This window comes from Ochotona curzoniae, unplaced genomic scaffold, assembly GCF_017591425.1.
Source record: "Ochotona curzoniae isolate NIBS_2020 unplaced genomic scaffold, NIBS_Ocur_1.0 contig_2210, whole genome shotgun sequence".
NCBI lineage: Eukaryota > Metazoa > Chordata > Mammalia > Lagomorpha > Ochotonidae > Ochotona > Ochotona curzoniae.
This window is the reverse complement of record NW_024465369.1, coordinates 8,323,820-8,349,127: the sequence shown is the minus strand read 5'-3', so window position 1 is coordinate 8,349,127 and position 25,308 is coordinate 8,323,820. Positions and strand designations below refer to the sequence as shown.

The 25,308-nt window shown below is 34.1% G+C and overlaps 1 protein-coding gene across 1 annotated transcript in view; it reads left to right on the top strand.

Moving 5' to 3' along the window:
• Positions 1 to 25,308, top strand: part of LRP1B (LDL receptor related protein 1B) — a 1,301,643-nt gene that overhangs the window by 290,576 nt on the left and 985,759 nt on the right. Inside the window, exon 2 of the mRNA XM_040971988.1 lies at positions 2,211 to 2,348. Within this exon, the coding sequence (XP_040827922.1) occupies positions 2,211 to 2,348 (138 nt within the window). The remainder of the gene's footprint in view (positions 1 to 2,210; positions 2,349 to 25,308) is intronic.

The window sequence follows — 25,308 nt, the reverse complement described above, 5'->3', positions numbered from 1 at the left end:
CAATTAAGTTCTCTTTTCTTTACTGCTACGAACTGTACAATAGTTTCACTTATTTCGTTTGAGAAAACTAAATCTGTTTTTTGTTTTATCAAAATCTGTAAGTCGCTGAACCTATATTTTGGCTCCCATGTTTTCCTTATTACCATGTTCATCATTCATTTGACTTTCCAAAAAATAACAAACAAACAAACAAAAAAACTTCTCGTTTTTTTAGCCAATGCATGTAAAACTTTTTGAGAAATATTGCTGCAAGTAAGAACTGTTGAGTCATCTAAATTTTCTAACCTCCCCATTTTATGAAGGAGTCTTTGTGTTATTTTTAGGGTTTTTACAGAGAAGACTAAATATAACTTGGCACAGAGTTATTCTGACAATAATGCAAGATGCATGTTTTCTCATTTTTAAGAGTCAGCCAATTAATCTTAAAAAGAACTCTTTGTTGCTGTATATCATAAAAATTACATGTTTTCACAATTAATATGTAATTTAAATTCTGTTTAGAATGACTATATTAATCTTAAAACTTGAGACCAAATAATCAAAACCTCTCACTGAAGTATTACACTTATTTTTTTGTATTTGGGTTCAAATATACATGTGTCTTTACATCTATAATAAATAACAATGTAGAAATAATTGTGTCTATTTAAAAATATGGGTATATAAGTTGCAGAAATTTGAAGCAAAGAGTTGTTCATTTGAGATAATAGATGTGATGAAATTATAAACTTTATATACTAATACATATGTCAATATACATGAAAAATCACAAAGAATTCTGGTGGTAACAACTAATGATTCTACTCATAACAGGTTGTTTCAATCTGAGATAAAACTTTGTTAATAGGATATAGCATCATTTAGATTTGCTATTTATTATTTTATAAGGTATTTAAACAAGTATTACTTCCACCAGCTCTTGTTATTTTATTTTACTTTTCTTAATATTTCTGCTTTGTTTTCCAATCTAACACCTCAATCTGCTGTTCTATTCTAATAATTATTCATACCCTAAATGTGTAAGGTTGGCCATTTCATTATTTATGTGCCTCAACTCAATGAGGAAAGCAAAACCTAAAAATTTTCAGTAGTTTTCACTCCACCCATTGGAAGTTTGAAATAGAAAAGAAAATTATACATTGGATATTTACCAAAAGGAAACTCTGCTTGTAAGAAATTAGATACTTAAACATGATAACAGCAACAATTTATTTAGTGCTAACATAATATACTAAACGTTCCTGTTACAATCCTTCTGACAGCACTGTGAAGTATAAAGTTGGTAAATAATTTGTTCCAGTCACTCAGAGTTTGTAAGTGACAAGATTGGGTTTTGGACCTAACAGCTTGAATCCAGAGTCAAACTTCTACAGTATCCACATTTATTTATATCACAAACACATGTTGACTTTTTACTTTGATCCTGCATCTCACAGTGCTCAAGAATTTCCACTGAATAATTTTGTTGATATTTAATTTTATGTGGCCCTTGTCAATGTTCTTACTGAATATTGATCTTTCTGCTTTTTACAAGTTCAGCTCTTCACTTAGTGTAACATTAAGCCTTTTACTAAAAAGTAGATTGAAAATGACTTCCACATTCCCTGGCTTTGTCCTGGCCTGGATCTGGTTTGTTCTTATCATGTGGGCAGTGAACTCTCAGATGGGATATCTAACTTTCTCTGTTTTTCTTTTTCCCTTCCTTCCTCCTCCTCTCTGTCTCTCTGATTCTGCCTTTCCAATAAACAAATCTTAAAATAACTTTTAGATTGATACAATCTCATCTAAATTCTGCTGAAATCTTTCTTTTCATGCAACCTAATATAATTCTAATAGAAGTATTGTGGAAATTGCTATTGTGTGTATTTTGCATCTGGGGAAATATAGCCTCAAGGAATTGAAATACACTGTCCAAATTTTCTAGGTACTAGACACAAATGCTTCAAACCAGCTTTAATTTTATAAATCATGCTACATTAATAGTTGAAAAGAAATTTTGCATTTTAATTATTTGAAGAATACGTGATGTTTTATTTCCAAAGGAGCTTTTATAATATTATATTTTAATTGCACATACTATTGTTGATATCTCTGGTCTGTTTTCTATAATTTTGTCTTATGAATGAATGCTGGTATTGTAGTGTGTATAAAAGTTTCCTTAAAAGATGAAACTTACATATACAGCTCATGTACATTTTGCATGTTTTCAGGTCCTGAGGCTGCAGAAATCAAGTGTTCCTCAAATCACATTGCTTGCCCTGGTGCCAACAAGTGCATTCACTTATCCCAGTTGTGTGATGGCCTCTTGGATTGCGCTGATGGCTCTGATGAAGGAGTGCATTGCAGGGGTGAGTCCATTTCCAACTATAACATCACATTTTGCACAGTACTGAAAAGTTAAAAAGAATTTACATGCTTGTTCAAGCATGAATTTGTCAGATATGCAAAACACATTTCAATTTAATACACATTTAATTTTCTTATTCAAAACCACCATAGAGAAAAATTTGCACTTTGAAGCTGGGCTCTTTAGCAATTACATATTTCAAATAGAAGAGTACTTTTGAACAAAGGATAAATAACCAGTCTCTGTCATGTGTATTGATACTTCACAGTTTATAAGCTTGTTTCTCTGAACTTTTACATAAACAAAAGCATTTGAATCATTCTATCTTTTGTATTTAAAATGTTCCAAATCTGCTGTCACTGTTAAAATCATTGCATCATCAACAATGTGTAGATCAAACAAACTGGTCTGAAGATGTGCTGTGATTACACATGGACATTTCCCAGCTATGGGCTAAAATAAAGTGGATTCAAGTCCAGAGATGGAGAGATATTAGAAAATCAGTAAACCTCTGAAGAAAATCTGAAGTGGTGAGGATTTTAAGAAGCCATACATGGCCAGCCACAGTCCACTGGTCACTGAGTCTTTCCCTTGTTTCTTAAGAATGCTCTGTACTGTGGTTCTGGGGGCAGATTCCAGCTCGTTTATAACAGTTCTCTTGGCCTGAACTACACTTATTAAACCTGACCTTCTGAAAGGGTCACTGAAAGAGACTGCACATTTTTAACGTTAGTTTTAACTAGTTGTGTAATCATATTTGAAAAACTTGGGGCCCGGCGCGGTGGCGCAAGTGGTTAAGTCCTCGCCTTGCACGCCCGGGATCCCATAAGGGCGCCGGTTCTAATCCCGGCAGCCCCGCTTCCCTTCCAGCTCCCTGCCTGTGGCCTGGGAAAGCAGTCGAGGACGGCCCAAGGCTTTGGGACCCTGCACCCGCGTGGGAGACCCGGAAGAGGCTCCTGGCTTCGGACTGGCATAGCATTGGCCATTGCGCTCACTTGGGGAGTGAATCATTGGATGGAAGATCTTCCTCTCTGTCTCTCCTCTCTGTATATCCGCCTTTCCAATGAAAAAATAATAAAAATAAATCTTTAAAAAAAAAAAAAAGAAAAGAAAAACTTGGTGACATTCATTCTTCTTTGTTAATTATGTATTTTAAAGAATGACATTAAGAAACAAAGTACTGAAAAATAAAGTGATCCGATATTCAGTTTAATTGTTTTTCAAAAATTCATTATCTTTCCCGAAGCCTAATTGTGTTCATTACAGTGGTATTTCAATCTTCTTATTACATTTTAAAAATGTTCAAATAGATATATGTGACTAAATTTTTTAAGTAATGAAATTATCACATTGCCGCGCAGTGCTTCCTCAGAGGTAATGACATGAATTTGAATATCTTAACATCATGAATCATAAAAAAAAAAATTTGAATTCTCTAATGAAATTATTATTTGACAATTGAGACTACATTTTAATAGGATACGTAGAAACTATATATAAAAACAAGCATTTGAGCAAACATAAAATGTTGTTCTCTGTATCTTGATGCTTGAAAATATATCAACATTTTGTAAGCAGTCATGTCTGATCAACATTTTTTATTGTTCAATTTCAGTTTAATTTTTTCCAAGTTTTGTTTTATATCATGTGATAATCATTTTTCTTTATTGGTAGTATTGCTTTTATATATCTTTTTATATATCTTCCCATTTCAATAAATATAGTGTTTCTAAAACTTTAAGTCAGTGTTCACTATGACCTATTATGATATTAGAAATAGCATAAATTATATTTGTATCTATTGCTACATTTTAAAAAAGATTTAATTAATTTTATTTCCAGAGAGGAGAGACAGAGAGAAATGCTTTTTCCCATTGCTTTTCAGACTTTTGGCTAAGATCAAATATTGGGTGTTATTATTTTGTTTTGTTTTGTTTTGTGAAATAGTTCTATTTCAGCATTTTTAAATACTAGATCCTTTTGGTGGATTCTAAATGCATAACTGATTTATTTAATGCATGTAGTGTAAAGTGTTATTTAAACTTTGATGTGCTTTTGATAGCATATTTTTATTCTTTATGAAAATTAATGCAGATGAAAGTGGAATATTTTATAGCCGATGTCTTAGGAATATTTTGGTATCAACTGATATGTTGTCTAAGGTTTACAAGAGTTTTTTTCAAGTAAAGAATTTTTTACTAGATTTTTTTCAAGTAAAGATAACAAAAACATATTTATTATTAATAAGTTGTTATAACAGTGATATTTTAATCTCCTTAATTTGGAACCACTTGAAGAAAGAAAACCAGCATTTTATATGGGTATCTCTATATAGAGAAATCTGCTTATAAAAATTTTACAGTAAGAACTTGAGATTGCCATATTATACTTTCAAAAATGTCATCTTTTCCTGTACTGTATTTCATATTGGTGACAAAATTATCCTACCTAAATTGCATGAGCAAAGGAAAAAAAATACCTTGTATGAAATGCAAGGGCTCTTCATTCAAGGTACTGCTACAGCAAGCTAGACGAATGTACGAAGAATTTACTAGTAGATGAAATAAAGCAATAGAGACCAGATCGCTTAAGTGCATTCAAATGCTAGTTTAGAGTTTTCACACATAAGATAATTGACTGTAATATTAAAGTTAATATAATAAAAGCCCTACTTTTTATTCAGAACCTAACATTACATTTGCTGTGCAAAAGGATAATACGTTTAAATGTAACAGGGAATGACAGTCTTGATGTCACTGTATGTTCTTTGTTGAAACAGTATGGTGTTCTGCCAAAAAGCTTATGAGCACTACAAAAAAGAATTTCAGATTCTGTGTCACTATAATGGGTGGTTGTATAATTCTGATTTTTTTTTTTGCCTGCAACTATTTAATTGTCCTTTATAATCAATGTGTGAAGAACTTGCTAAACCTGATTAAGTAATAAAGCTAAGATGTTAAAAGTTTGTTACTTAAATACACCAGTGTATATACACACACAAACACATCTTTTATTTTCTGATTTCACATTTTCTATTTGGAATCTCTTCCTGCATATTTCAGGTATACAATATGTCCAAACAGAACATTTGATTAGGAACGTAAGGATGAACAACATTTCTGGAATATCATCTAAATATTTGAAGTAATACATATTTAGAATTTCACTTGAATATTTCACATTAGTTACCATTTGGAATATAATTTTGCTTTTACTTAAAATTATAGTTTTCTCTATCGACCTAGATGCTGGAGTCACTAATTCTGATATATTACTTTTAGCTATTACCTTATAAAATTGAACTTTTCATGTGTGTGTATGTTTCTACCGTAAAATTAAAGATCATGGAAAACTGCTTTTATAATGAGTCATCAAGTAAACAAAGTAATTCTTAATACTTCCTGCGTAAATTGCAAATGTATTCACCAAGTTATTTCTAGAGAAAGCAGTTAAACTAAAAGGTTGTTCAGAACTCAAAATATGAAACTTTCATTTTTTAGTCTACCAGAAGAAAAATATCCATTTTGTATTATTGTTTCACTGGTTGTTACAACACTAATTTTATAGTGTGACAGTATTAGCTTGAAGTTTTTCAGTGTAAGGGAGGAGGGGAAAGCGGGAAGAAGGAAAAAAGATTGAAGAAGACATGATCTTAGAACTCTTTGAATGCATGTATGTATGTATTTTTGCATTGATGGATGTTGTACTGGTCAAAATGTAAAAGTTTCACTGAAAGTGTTGCCAGTGTCTTTAAAAATAAAAATCATGTTAAGCAGGGAATTGCATGGAAGAGTTACATTAGTAAAGCCTATAGGCAGGAAAAAGAAACTTTCAATGGCTCACATAAAACTATCAGGAATAAGAGTAAAAAAAGTTAAAAAATATTTCTTCATAGTACTATGAGTAATATGATAATGTTTTTATGTTATGTATTTGGTGGCAAGAATTGTCATACTTATATGACACTTTGGATAGTAGTTTACTTTTGAAAATCAAATATGTATCAAATATGTTTTTTGTTAGAATTGGGAACATTGAGCAAAGCAGTAGTTTGTTTCTTCATGTTGATCAGCTACCAAATCTCAGTATTAAGTGTTATCCTTTTCATGGTGACTTGTGTAGTACATCTAAGTCTAATTCAGAACAGGGAAGAGCTACAATCAGCAAAACCCTGATCAGAAGTAAATCAAAAGTTTGGAAAGTATGTTCACTATTAAAGTCATTAGAAAATCAGCTTTAGCAGGCTACTAAAATATTACTTTGGTAGGTGATGACTAAATTCTACTCTGATTCCCTTAACTTCTAAAAACATATGACTCTTTCAATGTTATTAAAAAGTGTGAGTTATAACCAATTGTCACGCGGCTTGCTAATCAACCTTAAATGTGAGGCCAGATGCTCTATGATTCATTATAAGGTCTTTGACACAGTGGCTAGATTTCTTTAAAAAGCAAAGAATTAGAACAGGTAGCTTGCCATTGAATTGCATCCCTACGAATCACATAAAAAATCAGTTTTAGTGCAAAATTTAAACATTGTGACCTTGGGTTTTCATTTGCTACTTTTGTCTTACTGGGCCTTAACATAATTCAGAGAAATATATAAAATTGAGAATGCTTTAACATGCTTTCTGAAACAATCTCCAAACAGCAACCTGTCTTGAAAAAAAATCAGCTGAGGCATATTTTGAATTAGCTACATACTCACTGTCAGTTTTATTAATTGATGGAACAAAAAAGAATGTGCTGAGTGAACACAACTATACAATCAGCTTGCACAGTTCAATGTCTCAATCTGACTCTTAGCCTTACCCCCTGATGAAAAATTAGTACTTTCCTTTGGTGAAGGATGTGCAAGGAGAGTGGAATTCTATTTAACTCTTTGAAGTAGACCTACCATGATTAAAATAGGAAGTTTTAAAAAAATCTTTAGCATTTCAACTTGCACAATGGAAAAGATTAGTCTATTCAATGTCATTCCATGGAGGAAACTTAAATTTTGAAGATGTTAACGAGATTTCATGCTGATGAAAATTAGCTAATAGATACTTGGAAGAAATGAGATTTTGCTCAGCCCCATCTGGAAAGCTCATAAATCTTACAGATTGTATACAGCAGAGTCTCAAGAGATTTTCTTAATGCTAAACCAGTGTTACCAATGCTGTCTTTCTAATCTGCTTCAAATTGTAGAAGAAAATATTTGTCACTTTTTTCTAGCCCATTGTTATCACTATCACTGCAAGTCCTATATCTCCGAAACACCTGTTATGATTGGCAGGTATGTTTCTATTCCAGGTACAGATATTTAATCATCATCACAGTGCAGTGAGAGGATGCGGTTGTTTGGGAGGTCAAGAAGTCATGCAGGCAGAGGTCTCTAATAGGATCAGTGTATCTATGAAATAGGACCAAGGGACCTCTTTCATCTTAATTCAATGTGATGACACAACCATCAGAAAGCCCCTAAACAAACACTGTCTGTTGGCATTTAATCTCAGACATATTAGCATACAGAATGGAGAAACATGTTTCTGCGATTAATGATACCCACTCTATGGTATTTGCTATACCCACCTGAACTAATGAAGATATCTCACTGTACAAGGAGATGTTAAGAAAATATAGCCACAGCACTGGTGACTTCAAAGCTTATCATATTCAATGTCTTCTATATAAAGTCAAGCCATTCTTTAATTTAACCTCTTTGGAGATGTAGTCATATTCATGTATATTCTAAAGAGTCCAGAATTCCCTTTATATGTTTGCATATTTTAGTATAACCACAAGAATGTCTTTGCTAAATAATCATCTTTTGAGGGAAACTAAACCTCCCTGGGGTATTTACAGTAGCTGACAATTTGTGTTCTAGCCTCCACATTGAGCTTGTATTTCAGATATTGAAATTAAATGACTGGTTGTTTTATGCCACCAGGGATTATAGCACCAATCCAGGCAACCTAAGGTGGTTATGTAAACCATAAAGAGCTAATGAAACTGAGGTCACAGTTGACTGAACCAGATGAGGTCAGTGAGGCTGTGAGCCAAGACCTGAGTGTCAGCTCCAAAGAAGAGGTGTAGGAGAAGACTTAAAAAGCACTTGTCAATCCCATTAGCTGAAATGCATGGTATGTTCTCATTCAGGGTGCATGTGCAAAAGTACAGGCGTGCCAAGAAAAAAAATCCATACTGTTCAATAAATGGCTCATAGAACTCTCCATTACTCTCAGAGAAAAAACATTTAAGAACGTGAATCGTCATTTCTTCTTAAAGTTAGGTTAATTACAGACCCCTTTTGTGGTCTCAAAGCAGTCTAAAGAGAAATATTAATGAACATATACTATACCTTATTCTAAATAATTTAATACAATTATTTATAAATATTCATGGCACACAGAATTTGGTATAAGGTGGCTTGCATACAAAAGTATATAGAAGTGTATGCGTAAGTATATATATTGTTGCATTTTTTTAGTCAGCATCTATCCAATATACAGCTAACAATAATTATTTAGGGAATATAAAAGCAAGCTTTCTATGCTTTTTCGCTGGTTTCGTTCAAATTGTTCTGTTTTCAAACCAATATAAGGTGAGGGTTATACTAGTCATGATCTTCCATAGGCTGTTGTATGCTACTCCTAGTCAAATCAGCCTAGTTCCATTTCAGTAAACCTAGCTAAATTAATCATAAAATTGGAATGTGCAGTACAAAGAGAAGTAGCGTTAAGATTAAATTTTAGTAATTCTGGCAAACACAATGTAGTTTAACTTTTGAGGTGAGATTTTCAGTGCAAAGGTGCTTTCTTATCATTTATGTTTATATTCATATTTTATACCTTTGCTATTTTGGAGATGCCTGAAAAAAGTTACGTTTAACCCATTATTCCAGTCGCTGGGGTGAAAAGACTGAGTCAGCTGCCCTGAGATGACAAGTGCGCAGGAATCACTGAGGGAATGTTACACTGTACCATAGCCTGGAACTATTTCTGAAGAGTAACATGTTAAGGTACTGAGTATCACACTGTCTGCTGGAATTAATGACCTCAAACAAGAGCTCTCGGTAAGGAAGAATCACTTCGGTATTTTGCCTAAAGTAATTTGAACTTTTCAGTTGTGGTTTTCATTTACCAGAAATAAAGGCAAATATGCAGATGGGGGACAGAGGTCTTCCTGATGACTATAACTGCAAATAAAGAAACAGCAATAACTTTCTCTCAGGGTGAAATAGAATTCTAGGATAATAAGGCCAGAAGGGACATTCAGAGGTCATCTTGTCCATCCATCTGCCTTCAGGCTGGACTGAACCCAAACTGCCTACACAGATTGTTATCCACCCTATTTGGAAGGCCTCCAGGGAGAAAAAAATTCTAATAACTGACTTTAGTAATATAGTCAATGCTTGGCAATTTGTACCATGTGCAAGCTACTTGCTTTTGGTATCATAAAAATTCTCCGTTCCTCCCAGGTTTTAGCCTATCTCTCCAACAGATTCGAAATTCCTGTGTGGTTGTTTTGCACTTTTCCAAATAGCCTTAAAATTTCTAAACCTCTAAATCAATGAACCACATGTTTCACCTTATGCAGTCACAGTTTAAACATCTGATCAGTCCCTAATGCAATTGATTGTCATGGCTTCAGCCTGCTTTGATTTCCCTGCATATTTTTTTTAATTCATGAACATTGCCTTGCTCATTTATGTCACATCTGTTGCAATGTTTAGGAATAAGAGAGAACTGCAAAGGACTGAAAAGAATGAAAGAGGTTTATTTTCTATTCATGTAAACGAAAATCCAGAAATAGACTTTATGTGACAGGTAAGGTGATTCAATGTGAACCATGCCCTAAAATACATGTTTATCTCTGTTCTGTAATTCTTGTCACTTGCTGACCGTCCTTAAGATAGCCTAGTGCTCAATAGATGACTATCACAGGACCCAATACCATATCTGAATTCCAGGAGGATGAAAGAAAATTAAAACACCCCTACTATGTAATTTACCAATCTTCGAGAGGTGTCTTCCAGAAACCTGAGGAAGTAGCATCTACCCTTATGTCATAGGTAAGAATTTAAGCCCACTCCCATCCTTACTTGAAATGAAACTTTTTTTAAAAGATTTATTTATTGGAAGGTCAGATATACAGAGAGGAGGAGAGTCAGAGAGTAAGCCAGGATCCAGGAACTTCTTCCGGGCATCCCACACAGGTGCAGGGTCCCAAAGCTTTGGGCCCTCCTTGACTGCTTTCCCAGGCCACCAGTAGGAAGCTGGATGGGAAGTGGAGCTGCCGGAATTAGAACCAGCACCCATATGGGATCCCGGTGTGTTCAAGGCGAGGACTTTAGCTGATAGGGCACACCGCCGAGCCCGATATGAAAGCTTTGGAGATGTTGTTCGACAAATGAGTAAGCCTCATTGCAACAACACAAGGTTTGGAATGAGATATTAGATATTTAGTATTAATGATCAGTTTATTTCATATAAAGTTTAAAAACGTAGAGGGGTCAATGTTCACCTTTTAGAAGCTGTCATCCTACTATGTTCGGTAAACAATGGGAGACTAGAATTATTAATAATTAGATCTATGACTTTAATTAGTACTGCAAGGTGATGCTTTGAGAATATTGGTATGATTCTTTACACTAGGAAAAATTGAAAAATGAATAAAGACAGCCAATCCATTAGGAATATAAAAGTTACACCATTCTGTAGCAAATAGTTCACAGAATCCTAGATGCATACCCATAAAGGATAATGCTGGGGGATGAGTGAGAACCAACTGCTTCTGGAAAGCAGTCACACTCAGTGGTTCATGCAAGCAGGATACTGCTATAGCCATCTCCACAATTCCCTCCCATTCTTCCACTTATTTCTCGAAAACATTTATTTATCTGTACATCTCTCTGTTTATTTGAAAGGTGCAGTAAAAGAGAGACATTGTGCATTGACTAGTCCACTGTCTGTTACCACAATAGTCAACATTGGGCCAAATCAAAGCAAGAATCAGTCTTTCCATCTGATTTCTTGCATGGATGGCAGTGCCTCAAACATTGGGTCCATCATTTTCTACTTTACTGGAAAGCTGGATTAGAAGAAGAGCAGCAGGGAATCAAATTAATCTTCCATCTAATGTAAAACATTTCAGAGATAGTAGATTAGCCCACTGTGCCATGATGTCACCCCCTTTTTCTCCTATTTTTGTTTCCTTATTTTTAAAAAGATTTATTTATTTATATTGGAAAGGCAGATTTACAGAGAGAAATTGACACAGAGAGAAAGATTTTCCATCTGCTGGATCACTCCCAGGTGGCCACAATGGCTAGAGACTAGCTGATCTGAACCCAAGAGCCAAGAGCTTCTTCTGGGTCTCCCACAAGGGTGAGGGCCCCAAAGTTTTGGGCCATCCTCTATTGCTTTCCCAGATCACAAGCAGGGAGCAGTTGGGACATGAGCAAGTGCCCATGAGGGATCCTGGTGCATGACAGACAAGGACTTTAGGTCTGTTTAGCACTGTTTCCTTAAATGTTTTTAGAAAAATTATTCCAAATTCTGCATTCTTTACTATTTCTCACAGCTTGAGTCAGTCATTCATTTCGATATGCATCATTTTAAAAATATTTTTCATTTATTTAACATTATTTTATTCATGTGATTTATAATTGGCATACACATTAGTTTTCTAATCAGGTGATTACTTCTAAGGCTTTATATACCCACATAAATCCTGATGTGTGAGAACCTAATTAAGGCAGTTTTTGCTATCCGGCTTTAAAGAGTAAGTAGGAAGAGACAAGCATTGGAGCAGATCCTAATAAAAAGTCCCAGCAAAATCAACCTATCACAATGCATAGGATTACATGACACTTGATATAGATATAGATGTAGATATATAGATACAGATATAGATATAGATATATGAATATCAGATACGAGTATGTATATATGCATGTATATATGTGTACATATGTGTATATATACACACACAAATTTACCATATATATTAATTTATATTGCATTTTGCATTAGGATTGCCTTATATTAAAGGAAACATGACATTTGTGCATTTGAGATTGGCCTATTTCAATGAACATAATGATCTCTAGTTTGAAATTTTACTTTCACTAATTAATGGCTGAGTAGTATTTTACAGATTAAAAGTTTACCTGTTCTATATGATGAAATAACAAATATTCACTCTAATGCCATGTGACATTTTGTAATCAAACGATGAAAACTGAGTCTTGAGTTATTGGAACTAATTTATGTGCAGAGTTAGGACCATGTTTTTTTTTTCTTTTTTTAACCAAATAGGAGGTTATTGTGTTGCCTTAGAACCTTATTTCCTTCAGAGTTGTGTGGTTGCATCACATTCATTGTTCCTCACAGAATCAGTCTTCAAAAATGCAACTGGTTGTTAGTGCTTCTATTTGCCTCTTGAATAATTACTTGCTGGACCTGCAATTAATGTGGGTCATTCATTATTCTAGCTCTGAGTATGCCCAGATGTTTCCTATCCTTGGAGGAGTCTCATCTTGGTGTTTCACTAAGTAGTTAGCAGATAATTGTAAGCTAAAGTGATGAGAATGTGCAAAGAAGCAACTTTATCACATTTAGGGAAGCTGTGCCCTTCAAGTTCAGCCTTCCTAGAGGAATAATGTCATGTGTCAATTATATCTGTATGTGACATATTAGATACAGTCAGAATAAGCTGAATTTTCCTTATTAAAAGAACATTATTTTTCCTTTTCCCTAACTTCTGGATACTAAACGATCTAGACACTCACTGATATTTTTTAAGTTGTCCTTCTAGATCTCTTTTGTTTGCAATTGTACTAAAAACCTTCAATGCCATAAAGCCACAAGGAGATTTACAGGCTCAGGCAATTTGTTTGTGGGATCATTACAAGAAAAATGAAGCTGTTACAACATCTCCAACAAATGTCTTGAGCTTTGAATGCTTGTGGACTTTTCTCTGTTCCTTCCATACCTTTCATTTAGAATTAAGCAAAAGCATCAAAACTCCATAGCTATCTGTTATCTATTTTTCTGTGCCTAAAATCCATCAGAACTTAGTTCACTGTATTTTCCCTTCTTTAGGCTTCTCACTAAATTACAATCCAGAACTGTAATTTCACAAAAGCTCTCTGTATAACTTACATTATATATATGTGTGTAAGGTATATTCTATATACACATGATATGTGATATGTAATTTATCATAATATATTATTACTGTATATAATAGCAATTTTTATATCAATATCAATAAGGCACAGTTGGCCCTGTGTGTGTGTGTGTGTGTGTGTGTGTGTGTGTGTGTGTGTGTAAATATATGTAAAAGTTTCTTAATGAGGCATGGTTGGTCCTATCTGCTTCCTTCCTTCCCACTCTATTACTACATTGTTGTTAACCAAAGCACAAATTTATTCAAATATTTATGTATTCTTTTCTACCAGCATGGCTGAAATAGCCTGAAACAAATCAAATAACTGTGCTGAACTATTTTCACTTGGTCCTTAATGTTATCTGACAATAATTTTATACATATCTGCATACATATTTACATACAGATAAATACTTTTATACATACCAGTTTATTTACTTTTGATGATACCTGTGTTACATATTTTCAGTTCTTCTACAGCCCTTAATTATAATCCTTATGTTGATAATATTGTGGAAACAATGACAATCAGAAGAATATGTGCTATCATTTTTATCACTATACTTCCCTACGTTTTGACATCTATATCCACACATTTTGGATTCTAATTTTGTATTACAAATGTAATATTTATTGTCCAGTTGGTAGTAGATGTCATCTCTTTTTGTCTACAAAATGTTATTGTATCTTTTCTTTCCATCTCTTACATTTCTATATCTTTGCTTTTCTGAATAATTTTCAATATGCTTACAGTCATATTATTATTATTATCTGTCAGGACTCTCAATAGTGATCTGAATTTTGAGGCTTAAGAATAAGAACTGATAGGATAAATCGTTGTCCAACAGTGTAAGCCCGACAATATACATTCTGCTCCCCATCTGTGATTGTCGTAGTCAATGTTGGGAGTATCCTAAATTCCAGTTCAAGGACAATAAAATCTGAGGTCCCCAGTTACAATATAATAGTGATTTCTTTCTTCCTTGCTGCTTTTGTTGCCTATATGCCATCAACACTTTGAGTAATACCACAGTGACTGCTTTAATTAGTCTATCAATTCCATTAATAATATTTTCCTGGAAATTCTCTCCTAAGTATACCAAGAAATAATATTTCAGTGTTCCAACTCCGCAGTGACAGAAAATTAACCATCCTAAGTCATCTATATCTATATCTATCTATCTATCTAGATGTAAATGTGTGAGAGACATCTATCTATATATAGAAACTAGATCTAGATATACATAGATATATTAATACAAATTGTAAGAGTAGATGTACTATGATTTTTATGATCTTTTTCAAGCTTATGCTATGTGAAAGTGATACACATTCAATACAAACTATCCTTTAATTTGAATTTTGACTCTTTCCTGACATAAAGATGTGATGTGATATGCTTGCAAGGATGATCACTGACAAAAAGCTATTGCTCCTAGGAAACTATGGGATCCTAAAGGAAAACAACACACACTGTATGGTGCACTGCTGTGTTAAGAAATTGACAGGTGCGTTGCATTAAATGCACTTGACATTGAAATATTTTCAATTTACACTGATTTGTTGGGAACCTTGTTTCATCCCCAGTTGAATAGCATCTATAGATATATTGTAGATATATTTATCTTGACTTCACTTGCCCTGATATATATCACATTATTTCTTGGCTTTTCTTTATTTTTCGCTATTTCTCCTGCCCCCAATAGCTATTACACATACCCCAATGTGGTTCTTTTTTCCTATTAACTCAAATGATACAACTTTTCACTAAGTTACCAATAACTTCTGTGCTAATAAACTTTACTAACAATATTGTTTTTTCCATTTAATTTCCATACCAGTGCTTTTCTTCTTAATTTTCATTTTTATGTATGTTTCAGTTTTAAATAGATTTAATATAGTAGATCATACACAGAACACTGAGTACAGTGATTTCTTTTTGTCTCTTCCTTATTGATGTTCCTCACTGTCCTTTCTGAAAGTTGCAATTTTTTTTTCTTTCTGCCTAATTCATTGGCTAATCCTTTTCTTTTTTCTTTACTCTTTAGTACTTCATAAGCAGTCCTAAGTCTGTCATTCTGGTATTTAAGTGTGTTCTGACATTGCTGTTACAGACTCTTGAGATTTAGGCCTGCAGGCAGGCCCCGAAGTCACCGAGGGTGGGCAGATGGTGGCCTTCGGCCACAAAAACCACCAGAGACAAGCTCGCAAGAAATGTCCATTTTATTATGCACAGGTTACAGGTTTTACTTTTATTTATTTATTTTTTTAGGTTACAAGTTTTAAAGGGTAAGGAAGGGGAGGGCAGGAGGGAGCCTTCCAGCAGATCCCACGCCCACCAAAGATGCTGTAATTGGCTGTATGACACCACGTCTGTCTCCCTAGATCTTCCAGTCATGTCAGAGGTCATGTTCAGGTATACTCCCCTTGACCTTGTAGCCATGTTGAAAGTTGCACTCCAGCACACCACCTGTAAGCCTGAAGGCTGTGCCTCAGGCCAAGGCGAGGTTTAGGCTTAAGCCACGCCTTCTAGGCAGCAGGGCAGGGGCCTGGGGAGATCACACAAAACAGACAGTGGCAGACAGTCCAGCATCCTATTATCAAGATATATTCAACAGTTTCATTGGAAGTTCATCCTTGATTTGTAAGTAGAGATGCCTAATGTATTGTATCTACACATCTGGATATGATAGTATCTATTATGTAGTGGGTATACATTCCCTTAAATGAGAAGTCATGAAACAAAAAATCAGCAAAAGGAATAAAGATAAAACAAAAGATTTATAGCATCATGGAATTAAATGCACACCCCTGAACAACCAATGTGTCAATGAAGAGATGATAAGAAAACACAAAAGCATCTTAGGGAAAATGATGCTACTGTGTGATCCACAAGTCAGTGAAGAGTTTAATAAGAAAAAAAAAACTATTTTGAAAAATGAAAATAAAAAAACAATGTCAAAACATATGGTTGTAGCAAAAAAAAAAAAACCAACTAAAAGTGTTATTGATCTTGTAAGTTGTATTAAGGTTGCCTTATATTAGAGAGAGCATATGGTATTTGTTCTTTTGGGATTAACTTATTTCACTGAGCATAATGGCCTGTTGTTAGTACCATCTAGTTGCAAATTGAACAATTCCATTCTTTTTAATGTACAAAGCATAGTTTCTTTAACCACTCTTCTTTGAATGGGCATCTGGGTTCTTTCCATGTCTTTGCTATTGAAGGCTGTGCTGCTGTCAATTTAGGACGTCAGATCCAGTTTTCATATGCAGTTTTCATTTCCTTTGGATATATTCCTAGGAGTGGCATGGCTGGGATATTTGGCAGGTTTATTTGAAGTTCTCTAAGCACTCTCAATACTGATTTCCATAGTGGTTATACTAGCCTACACTCCCACCTGTAGGGAGGGAGGGTACCTCTCTCCTCATATGCACACCAGCAGGTGTTGTTAATAGAATTCTGATTATAAGCTAACCTCACAGGAGTTAGGTGGAACCTCAATATGATTTTCATTTGTATCTCCCTGACACCTAAAGAGCCTGAACATCTTTTCCTATGTCTATTAGACATTTGATTCTCTTCTTTGGAAAACTATTTGTGCATTTCCTTCGCACATTTTTTTTTCTGTCCCTGTGTTTCTGAAGCTCTTTGTAAATCTTGGGTACTAGTCCTATATCAGTTGTATAATGTGCAGTGGTTTTCTTCCTTTCCATTGGTTGTTTCTTTGCCTTGTTAAATGTTTCCTTTGCTGTACAGAAGCTTTTTAGTTTGAGGTAGTCCCATTTGTTTATTTTGGCCTTGACTGTCTGTGCTATTGGTGTCTTTTCTAAAAATTCTTTCCCCATTTCTTTATCTTACAGAGTTCTCCCTATGTGTGCCTCTAATAGTTTGATGGTTTCTGGGTGTATTTTTATATCCTTGATACTCTTGCAGGCTGTTAATCAATTGTTCTAACAGCATTTGTTGAAGAGACCAGGCTTTTTGCCTGGGTTGTTTTGAGTTTTCTTGGATATACATATGTGGGCTCCCTTCAGAGTTTCCTAATCTTTCCCACTGGTCTTCTTCTCTTTTCATACCAGTACCAGACTGTTTTGGCGACTACTGCTTTGTAGTGTGTCTTGAGGCATGGAATTGTGATTCCTTCGTCTTGATTTTTATTCTTCAGGATAGCTTTGGCTATTTGTGGTCTTTAAATAATATCCCTGTGAGTCCTAATTTTCATTCCACACAGTTCTATGACCACAAACATGTATATCCAGCTATCTACTTATAGTCTAAGAAACATGTTAAAGATTATCTCCAATGAAACTCATTCAAGAACTGCCTCACCCCTCAAAACTACTTTATTACAGCCCTTTTTTTTCTCCATTGGTGGCAATATTTTTTGGTTTCTTGCTGTAAAGGTAATAACTCCCTGGCTTTTTCATTAACTCACTGTATTGAATATCAGAATATTATGTTATGTTAGACTTCTGAAATATATCCAATATTCTGTCACTTGTCAGCAGCTGTAGCATTATTATCTAGGATCATACCAAAATTATCTTGTTCTATGAATGACCGTAATGAACACACATCTCATCTCCCTTATTTCAGGATTGTCATACTACATTCTCAAAAAAATACACATGTAATTCTAACGTCAAGGGCCAATTATTAAACTTAAAAAGAAGTCAAAAATCCCTCAATAACATATGGAATTATGCATAATATGGACATGTGTTAGTTATCCAACTTCATTTGTAATTACTGTGCTCCATAATTGCTTCTCTCTCAAAATTTTAGCTTATGACAGCAGTGTGTTAAATAAATTGTGGGTTTCCTACCTTTCTTTGTATAAACAAAAAATGGAGACAATGTGTTTTCTTATTAACATTAGAATCATTAATAATGATGATAGTTAAAAAAAACAAAACTACTGAATGCCTTGGGGCATTGCAATGATGGCAAATTTATTGCTTTGGAAAATAATTAGATTGTGCCTGCCTAATCCTCCAAATAATGGTGAACTACTTAATAGTCCAAATAAGTGTGATCCTATGTCAATTGTTGACAAAAAGAAGTTTCACTATCCAGCTTAACTCTAGTGTTCTGAGTTGTTTCAAGCTATTTGCTTTAGTTTCATTCCACTTTAGAAATCTGTAACTAATGTGTGACACCATAGCCTCCCAGAGTTTTTATTTTGATATTGCAAAATTCTCTTCATGTCCTCTATCCTCTATCAATCCTCAGCATCTTGATTTCTTGGCTTCAAGTGAAGAATGAAATCAATCATGTGCATGTTCTTGCCCTTGCTTCTCCCTCAGATTCCAAAGAAATTGCCATCATTTTTAAGGTTATATAAAGCAATTTTTTCTGCACCTACAACTCAGCCCAAAATTTTTAGTAGTTCTGTTGTGACCTGAGGCATTGCACAGTCCATGAGGGGCATGGTTATACATATCAAAGTGTTGAACTAAGAATTTTTGGTGTGTTGACAAAATAGGTCACAATATTGCTTTGCACACTCATTTGCACTGCTGGTTTGAAAACTAAACTTAAACATGTATGTGTGCCCTTTTTTACATGTTATACTACTGGCAGAAATTGATTAGTTGCATCTTGTGTGGAAACTTTGGCATATAAGCAAACTTCAAATGTGTAAACCAACATAGCTCTAAGAGACAAACTAGAGCCCCACTTTACTGTCAAGAGCTAACATTCTAAATAAGAGTGTTGCTGGACTGTGATTTTGTCTATTTTCAGGGTCATGGACAGCAGTCAGGTATGCAGTGGCAAATAAATATAACTCTGAGTCTAATTTCCCCTCTACATATTACTTGACCTAAAAGGTGGAAATGGCATGTCTTTTAGTCCTGCAAGTTCCAGAATTTGTGTCTGAAAGTGGATGACACATAAAAGAAAGAATATGAGGAGGACCTTGTGAAATATGGATGTTTCCTAAAATGACTGGAATAAGTTGTGCTTTTTAAGGAATTATTAACTTAGTATGCATATATTTAAAAAGTATTAGTTTGTGAGTCAGGGAAGAATTCTTCCCCAAATATTTTTTCCTCCTTTTTTCAAAGTTTCTAGTTTGTATATTTTATTGTTTTATATGAAATGAGAATCAAAATAAAATAAAGATAATGTGATAAATATGAAAAATGTGTTCTCATATTTAATAAATTTGATCAAAAGTATGAATCTATAAATATAATAGTTGATGTATCTATTAACTGTGCATTAAAGTCTTTTAATCATATTTTTGTTAAAAGTGTTAACTGTTGTTGATCGAACACTTAATTCCTCAGTGACTATGCAGGTATCAATATTAATATGTATCAATATTACCTTATATATGAAGAAATTCTTGTGTTTTGTTATTGGTTAATTAATAGTATGTTTATTTTGAGTTTTAATCTCAAAAGTCATGCTCCAGAGACTGCACTTTTTTCATTGTTTTGGGGTAGATGGGTAGTAAATAAAGTTATCAAATTATTTTTTAAAAATTAATTCTAACTAGCAGGTATTAAATATTTTTATTTTAATATCAATTCTTTTATGCAATGAACATTGGATATTTGCAACATGCCCAATTTTGTCTACACAATTATAGCTGATTCATATCTAATTATACAAGGGCATTTAAAAAGTTTCATTGTTGCAATGAAGAGACAAACTAATTTCTGTGCAACAATATTGAAATCCATACTTTTCACAATGAGAATTTTCTGTGAATGTTTTAATGGTTCTTTGTATGCATGAGTTTTTTTTTTTTTTTGCACTAAAATGAACTTGCCTTTTTAAAATTTTTATTGAAATAAAGAGAACAGATGTTATTATTTCATAGTTATAATTAGTTTTTATTTTTATAAATGAATTAGCTATAAAAGATGTCCTTTTCTTCGTATTTTTGGAAAATAGCAATGCATGTACATTAGAGCAAAATATCACATTTCCATTGGATAGGTATGCATACCAACTGCAGCAAGGATATCATCATGTCTTGTTTCTCTGCCTTCTCCTACTTTGGAGAATGACAAAGAGCTAAGTAGTTTGCCAAAATGCAGGTAATTAAATGACAAAATCCCAGTAGTTTGCAGAGCTCATTCATTGAATTTGAATGTTTTGTCATTGCCCAAGTGATGTTGACCCAAATAGTCCTATACTATTTCCCTAGTTTGTGTTAGGTCAAGAAGAGGTGGAAATCTCAAATCTCATCTTAGATAATTTTTCTCATTAAAAAATTATATTTATTATTACAAAACCTGAATTATCTGTGGAATTCAGAATGAAATCATGCCGGTAAAGTCAAAGGACTTCTGTTTTCCAATAACTGACTTTTCCATGAATACTTTCATTATCAAATATTCTGTAAATCAAAATAAGTACAAATAAGAACTGCTCATACAGAATATCTTATTTAAAGTAGATGTTTGTTAATCTTCTTACTTGTTGAATAGAAATCATTTACATTGATCTCCCCCTTTACCTTAATGTACTATATACTGAGTTGTTTTAAACTCTGTAGTTACATGCAAATTCTCAACCAACTTGTTCCTTTTACCCCAGCAATCATAAGCTCATCTCCTCTGTGCTTCCATTTTCTGCCTATTCTTACTTAAGTAATTTCTGCATTATCCCATTAAATTTCAGCCACCACTTAGCTTCCCATGACATCTTCATCTGCTTTTCTTTCTTCTGACTGCCTCCTACTTCATGTGAATGCTCCCCAGGTATATCAACCCTTGTCCAAATCTGAATTTATCATATTTTACCATATCCAACTACTCACTAAAAGCATATTGTTTAATAATGTAACTACTTCTAGGTAAGTTTTCTGAATGCATACTATCAATAACATGCATTTTACCTAACTTCTCCTCCTAAAATATTCATCTATGTAAATTATCCTGTCATAACTAACTACAGAATGTATATTCTTTTCAACTAAACATGCTTACTTTTCTCAAAATGATATCTTAAGAAACTAAAGCAAAGCTCACAATGTTTTGATCATTTGTCCTAATCCATTCCAGCCACTAATCTATTTAGTGAGCAGTATTATCTTTGAATAATCAAACTCCCATTTCAACCTAGGCAGATAGAAATCTGTGTATTTCTCTAGCCCACCTTCAGCTTTTTTTATGTATCCAATATATCAGCTGAGCCAAAACTTCCCAGATCAATTAAATCATCATTGGCATTTTATTAAATGTATCTATTTCTATCTGTACTATGAGAATTCAGTGTCTGCATTTACATATCATTGGAAATTCATTCTAAGTATCTTATCACAATAATGTTTATTATTCATACCCTTGAGTATTATATTTCTTTTTATTGCATTATCATTTATTAATACATATAAAATGCCTTATATGAATATGATATAAACAATCACGAAAATATAATACCTTTTTCCTTTCTCCTTCTTCTTTTGTTTTTTCTGATTTTAATTTTTACCAGCATGCTTTTTATTTACTTTTTAATCACAAGCCCAACTCTTTATTTTTCTTTTTTAAGATTTATTTATTTTATTCGAAAGGCAGATGTACAGAGAGGAAGATCTTCCATCTGATGATTCATTCCCCAAGTGACGGCAATGGCCGGTACTGCGCCAATCCGGAGCCAGGAGCCAGGAATTTATTTCCTGGTCTCCCACGCAGGTGCAGGGTCCCAAGGCTTTGGGCTGTCCTGGACTGCTTTCCCAGGCCACAAGCAGGGGGCTAATTGGGAAGTGGAGCTGCCAGTAGAACTAGCGCTCATATGGGATCCTGGGCATGTAAAGCGAGGACTTTAACCATTAGGCTACCACTCCAGGCCCCAATTATTTTTTAAACAAGAAATCTTACAAGTAAAAAATAGATAGATCATCATTCCACATGGGTTTAGACAAGAGATATAGAGAGCAATCTAAACTCAATGTATTCATTTAATTTGAATTATATTAAGGTTTTCTTTGTATTCTATGTATTAGATACACTTGATAAGAAAAAACAAATTCCTCTTGGAGTCTGGTTTATTTTACAAAGTGTAATAGTGTCCAGTTGCATCCATTTTGTTGCAAAAGAGGGGCTTCCATTGCTTTCATTCTTGAGTAGTATTTCATTATATATGTACCACATTATCTGCATCTAGTCATCATTTGATGGACATCTACATCGCTTCCGTATCTTATCAATTATAAATTGAACTGCTATTAACAGCTTGTGTGTGTCTTAGTGCAAGGAAACTTTTATTGAACTACTTCCCTTTTATATCTATCTTTATATCTTATAATTTTGAATTCTCTCAATGCAAACTTTACTTACTCAACAATTTTTCTAAGTGTCTGTAATATATTAGGCTATATGCTGGATTGAAGCATTCAGAAATAGAATGTTTGAAATATCAAGAGACTCACAGTTGAGGAGAATACAACCTGTAAACAACAGCCTTACAAGTGATATTAACAGTTTTACAAAGTTTTATTTGAAATACCGTGATGTTTGATGAACAACACAGGTTTTTCATTGGGTTCCAGGTAGTATGAGTATTTTTAAATTGTTTAAGAGGCACAGAAACAGGAAGCAGAAGGAGTGAAAAAGAGGGAGAATGAGAGAATGAGTTAGCAATTGTGTTTGCTATTTCACTCCCCAAATGTACTCAGCATTCTGTACCAACACTTTATACATATATATATACATACATAAAATGTACTCAGGGATGAACAGAATCTGGATTTCCCATAGGTACAGTGGGTGCTCAAGTGCTTGAGCCATCACTGGCTGCCTCCCACAGTATGCATTAATAAGTAGGTGATACAGGGAACAGAATCAGTTCTCAAATCCAGGCACTTCAATATGAGATGTGGATGTCTCAAGTAGAAATAGACCATATGCCCAACACTAATGTGAGTATTGAAACAAAGTGAATGTAAAGCAGGGACTTGTACACATTAACAGGGAAATTCTAGAACTCCATAAGAGGTAATAAAGTAAACTAATGACTGCCAACCACAGGAAGTCAGTGCCATCTGCACACTGGAGAGAAAAGGAAAGAAAATGTAGAGTACCCTGTTTGTCCTTTGACAAATTAGAAATCCTTGGAGGAGATGGAACTGATGCAGAGGCGCTGATCTTGATAGAGAAGGAAAGAGAAAACATCTATGTCTTCTCCCTTTTAGACGTTCTGCCCACTAACTGAAACCTGAAAGATACAGGAACCTTGGCCATACTATTTCAAGCCGTGATTTTCTCATTTCTTATCTGGAACTGTAATGCTACCTTGATATTAGTGTGCTAATTAGTGCTAATGTAGAAAAGCATTTCAGGACACTAGGAAAACTCAGAATTTTCACATTTTTATATTTAAATCACAACAGAGTTTCAAAACATGATATTTATTTCTCTGCCTCATTACTTTTGTACTTCTTACGCTTAGCAGATTATCTGGAAGATAACTATTATTCATAACAATCATGAGTTTGTTACTATGTTCCACAAAATTTCCAGCTGAAGACCCTAAGTTAGATGCTAAGAATGTGCAATGCATTCTCACACCAATATTCACCACATTTAGGCTACATGATGGGAGATCCCTTCTGGTCATGCAGTTCTCACGTCCAACTTTGTAAGTAGTTTCTCACTAGCTGCATACATAAAAGGATGAATCCTCTTACGGAGTAAAATTTTCTGCAATGTCTGCTGTTCTTACACAATCCTAGTTTTATCTGCCTGAGAATTCGCAGGCAGAACACAGAGAAGGTACTGGCTGCTGAATAAGTAATAAAGAGCCTGTTGGGAATGATGCTTTTCTCCCTATAAAAAGGAAGCAAAAATTGGAAATTAGTTTTTAGGGAGTTATGTGAATGGATTGGGAAACATGTGTGTTATTTTGTTGTTGCTGTTTTTCTTTTCTTTATTTTTGACAATCTTTACACGTGGTTAATTAGGTCGCCAAGTGTCAAGGGCTACAGGAAAGTAGATAAGACTATTATTTCCATATTCTTGTGTTTTCCCTATCTGGGGTAAAGGGGGAGATAAAGGAGAAGCCCCATCCAGCCTCCCACCCATCCCAGGTCCCCAATGTGGGGCATTCTCCAAGGGTCTTGCTCAAGTGGTTTTGATAGTGCAACAGTTATGAATTGCTGCCAATCTCATTATTCCAAGCAGTTTTTTTTTTCTTTTCAGTGGCTTCTTTGAGATAGTTATTCAAATAGTTGGGTATCAGATACTTTAGATGTTTTATTATGACTCACTCCTAAAAGGGTTATCACCAGACAGTATAACGCATGGACATTTTCTAAATGCTCTAAAGTAAGAGATAGTTACAAGTGACATTTTTGTAAGTTCTTGGCAGTTGATTCTGCACAGCTAAGTTGAGTGGTTACTTGTGATTGGTCATTTTCTATTGCATTTTGAATGCAAAGCTGGTCATGGTCATGGCAGCTTACAAGCAAAATACATTTTTGAAAAGCTTTAGCCAGCAGTATACGTTATTATATATGAAAGAAATGATTCCAGAGGATTTCCATAGCCCTCTTAAATCTTAAGCTCTCTCTAACAAAAAGACTCTTCTATTAAGAAAAGCCATTCCATCTGTGTCTGTTTTTGAGAGTAACACTACAGCTCTAACCCCTGAGGCATCCAAGATAAAGACATTCACATTCAAATCCAGACTTGGAAGTTGTAGCTGACTGGCCTTCACTTAACAAAAAAGGCATAAATGCAGTAATATATGTGACAGAACATTGATCTTAATTATTTCTCAGAAGATGTTAAGAGGAATGGTAAGCAAAGATATCAGTAAATATTTAAGTAAATCAGAAGTAACAT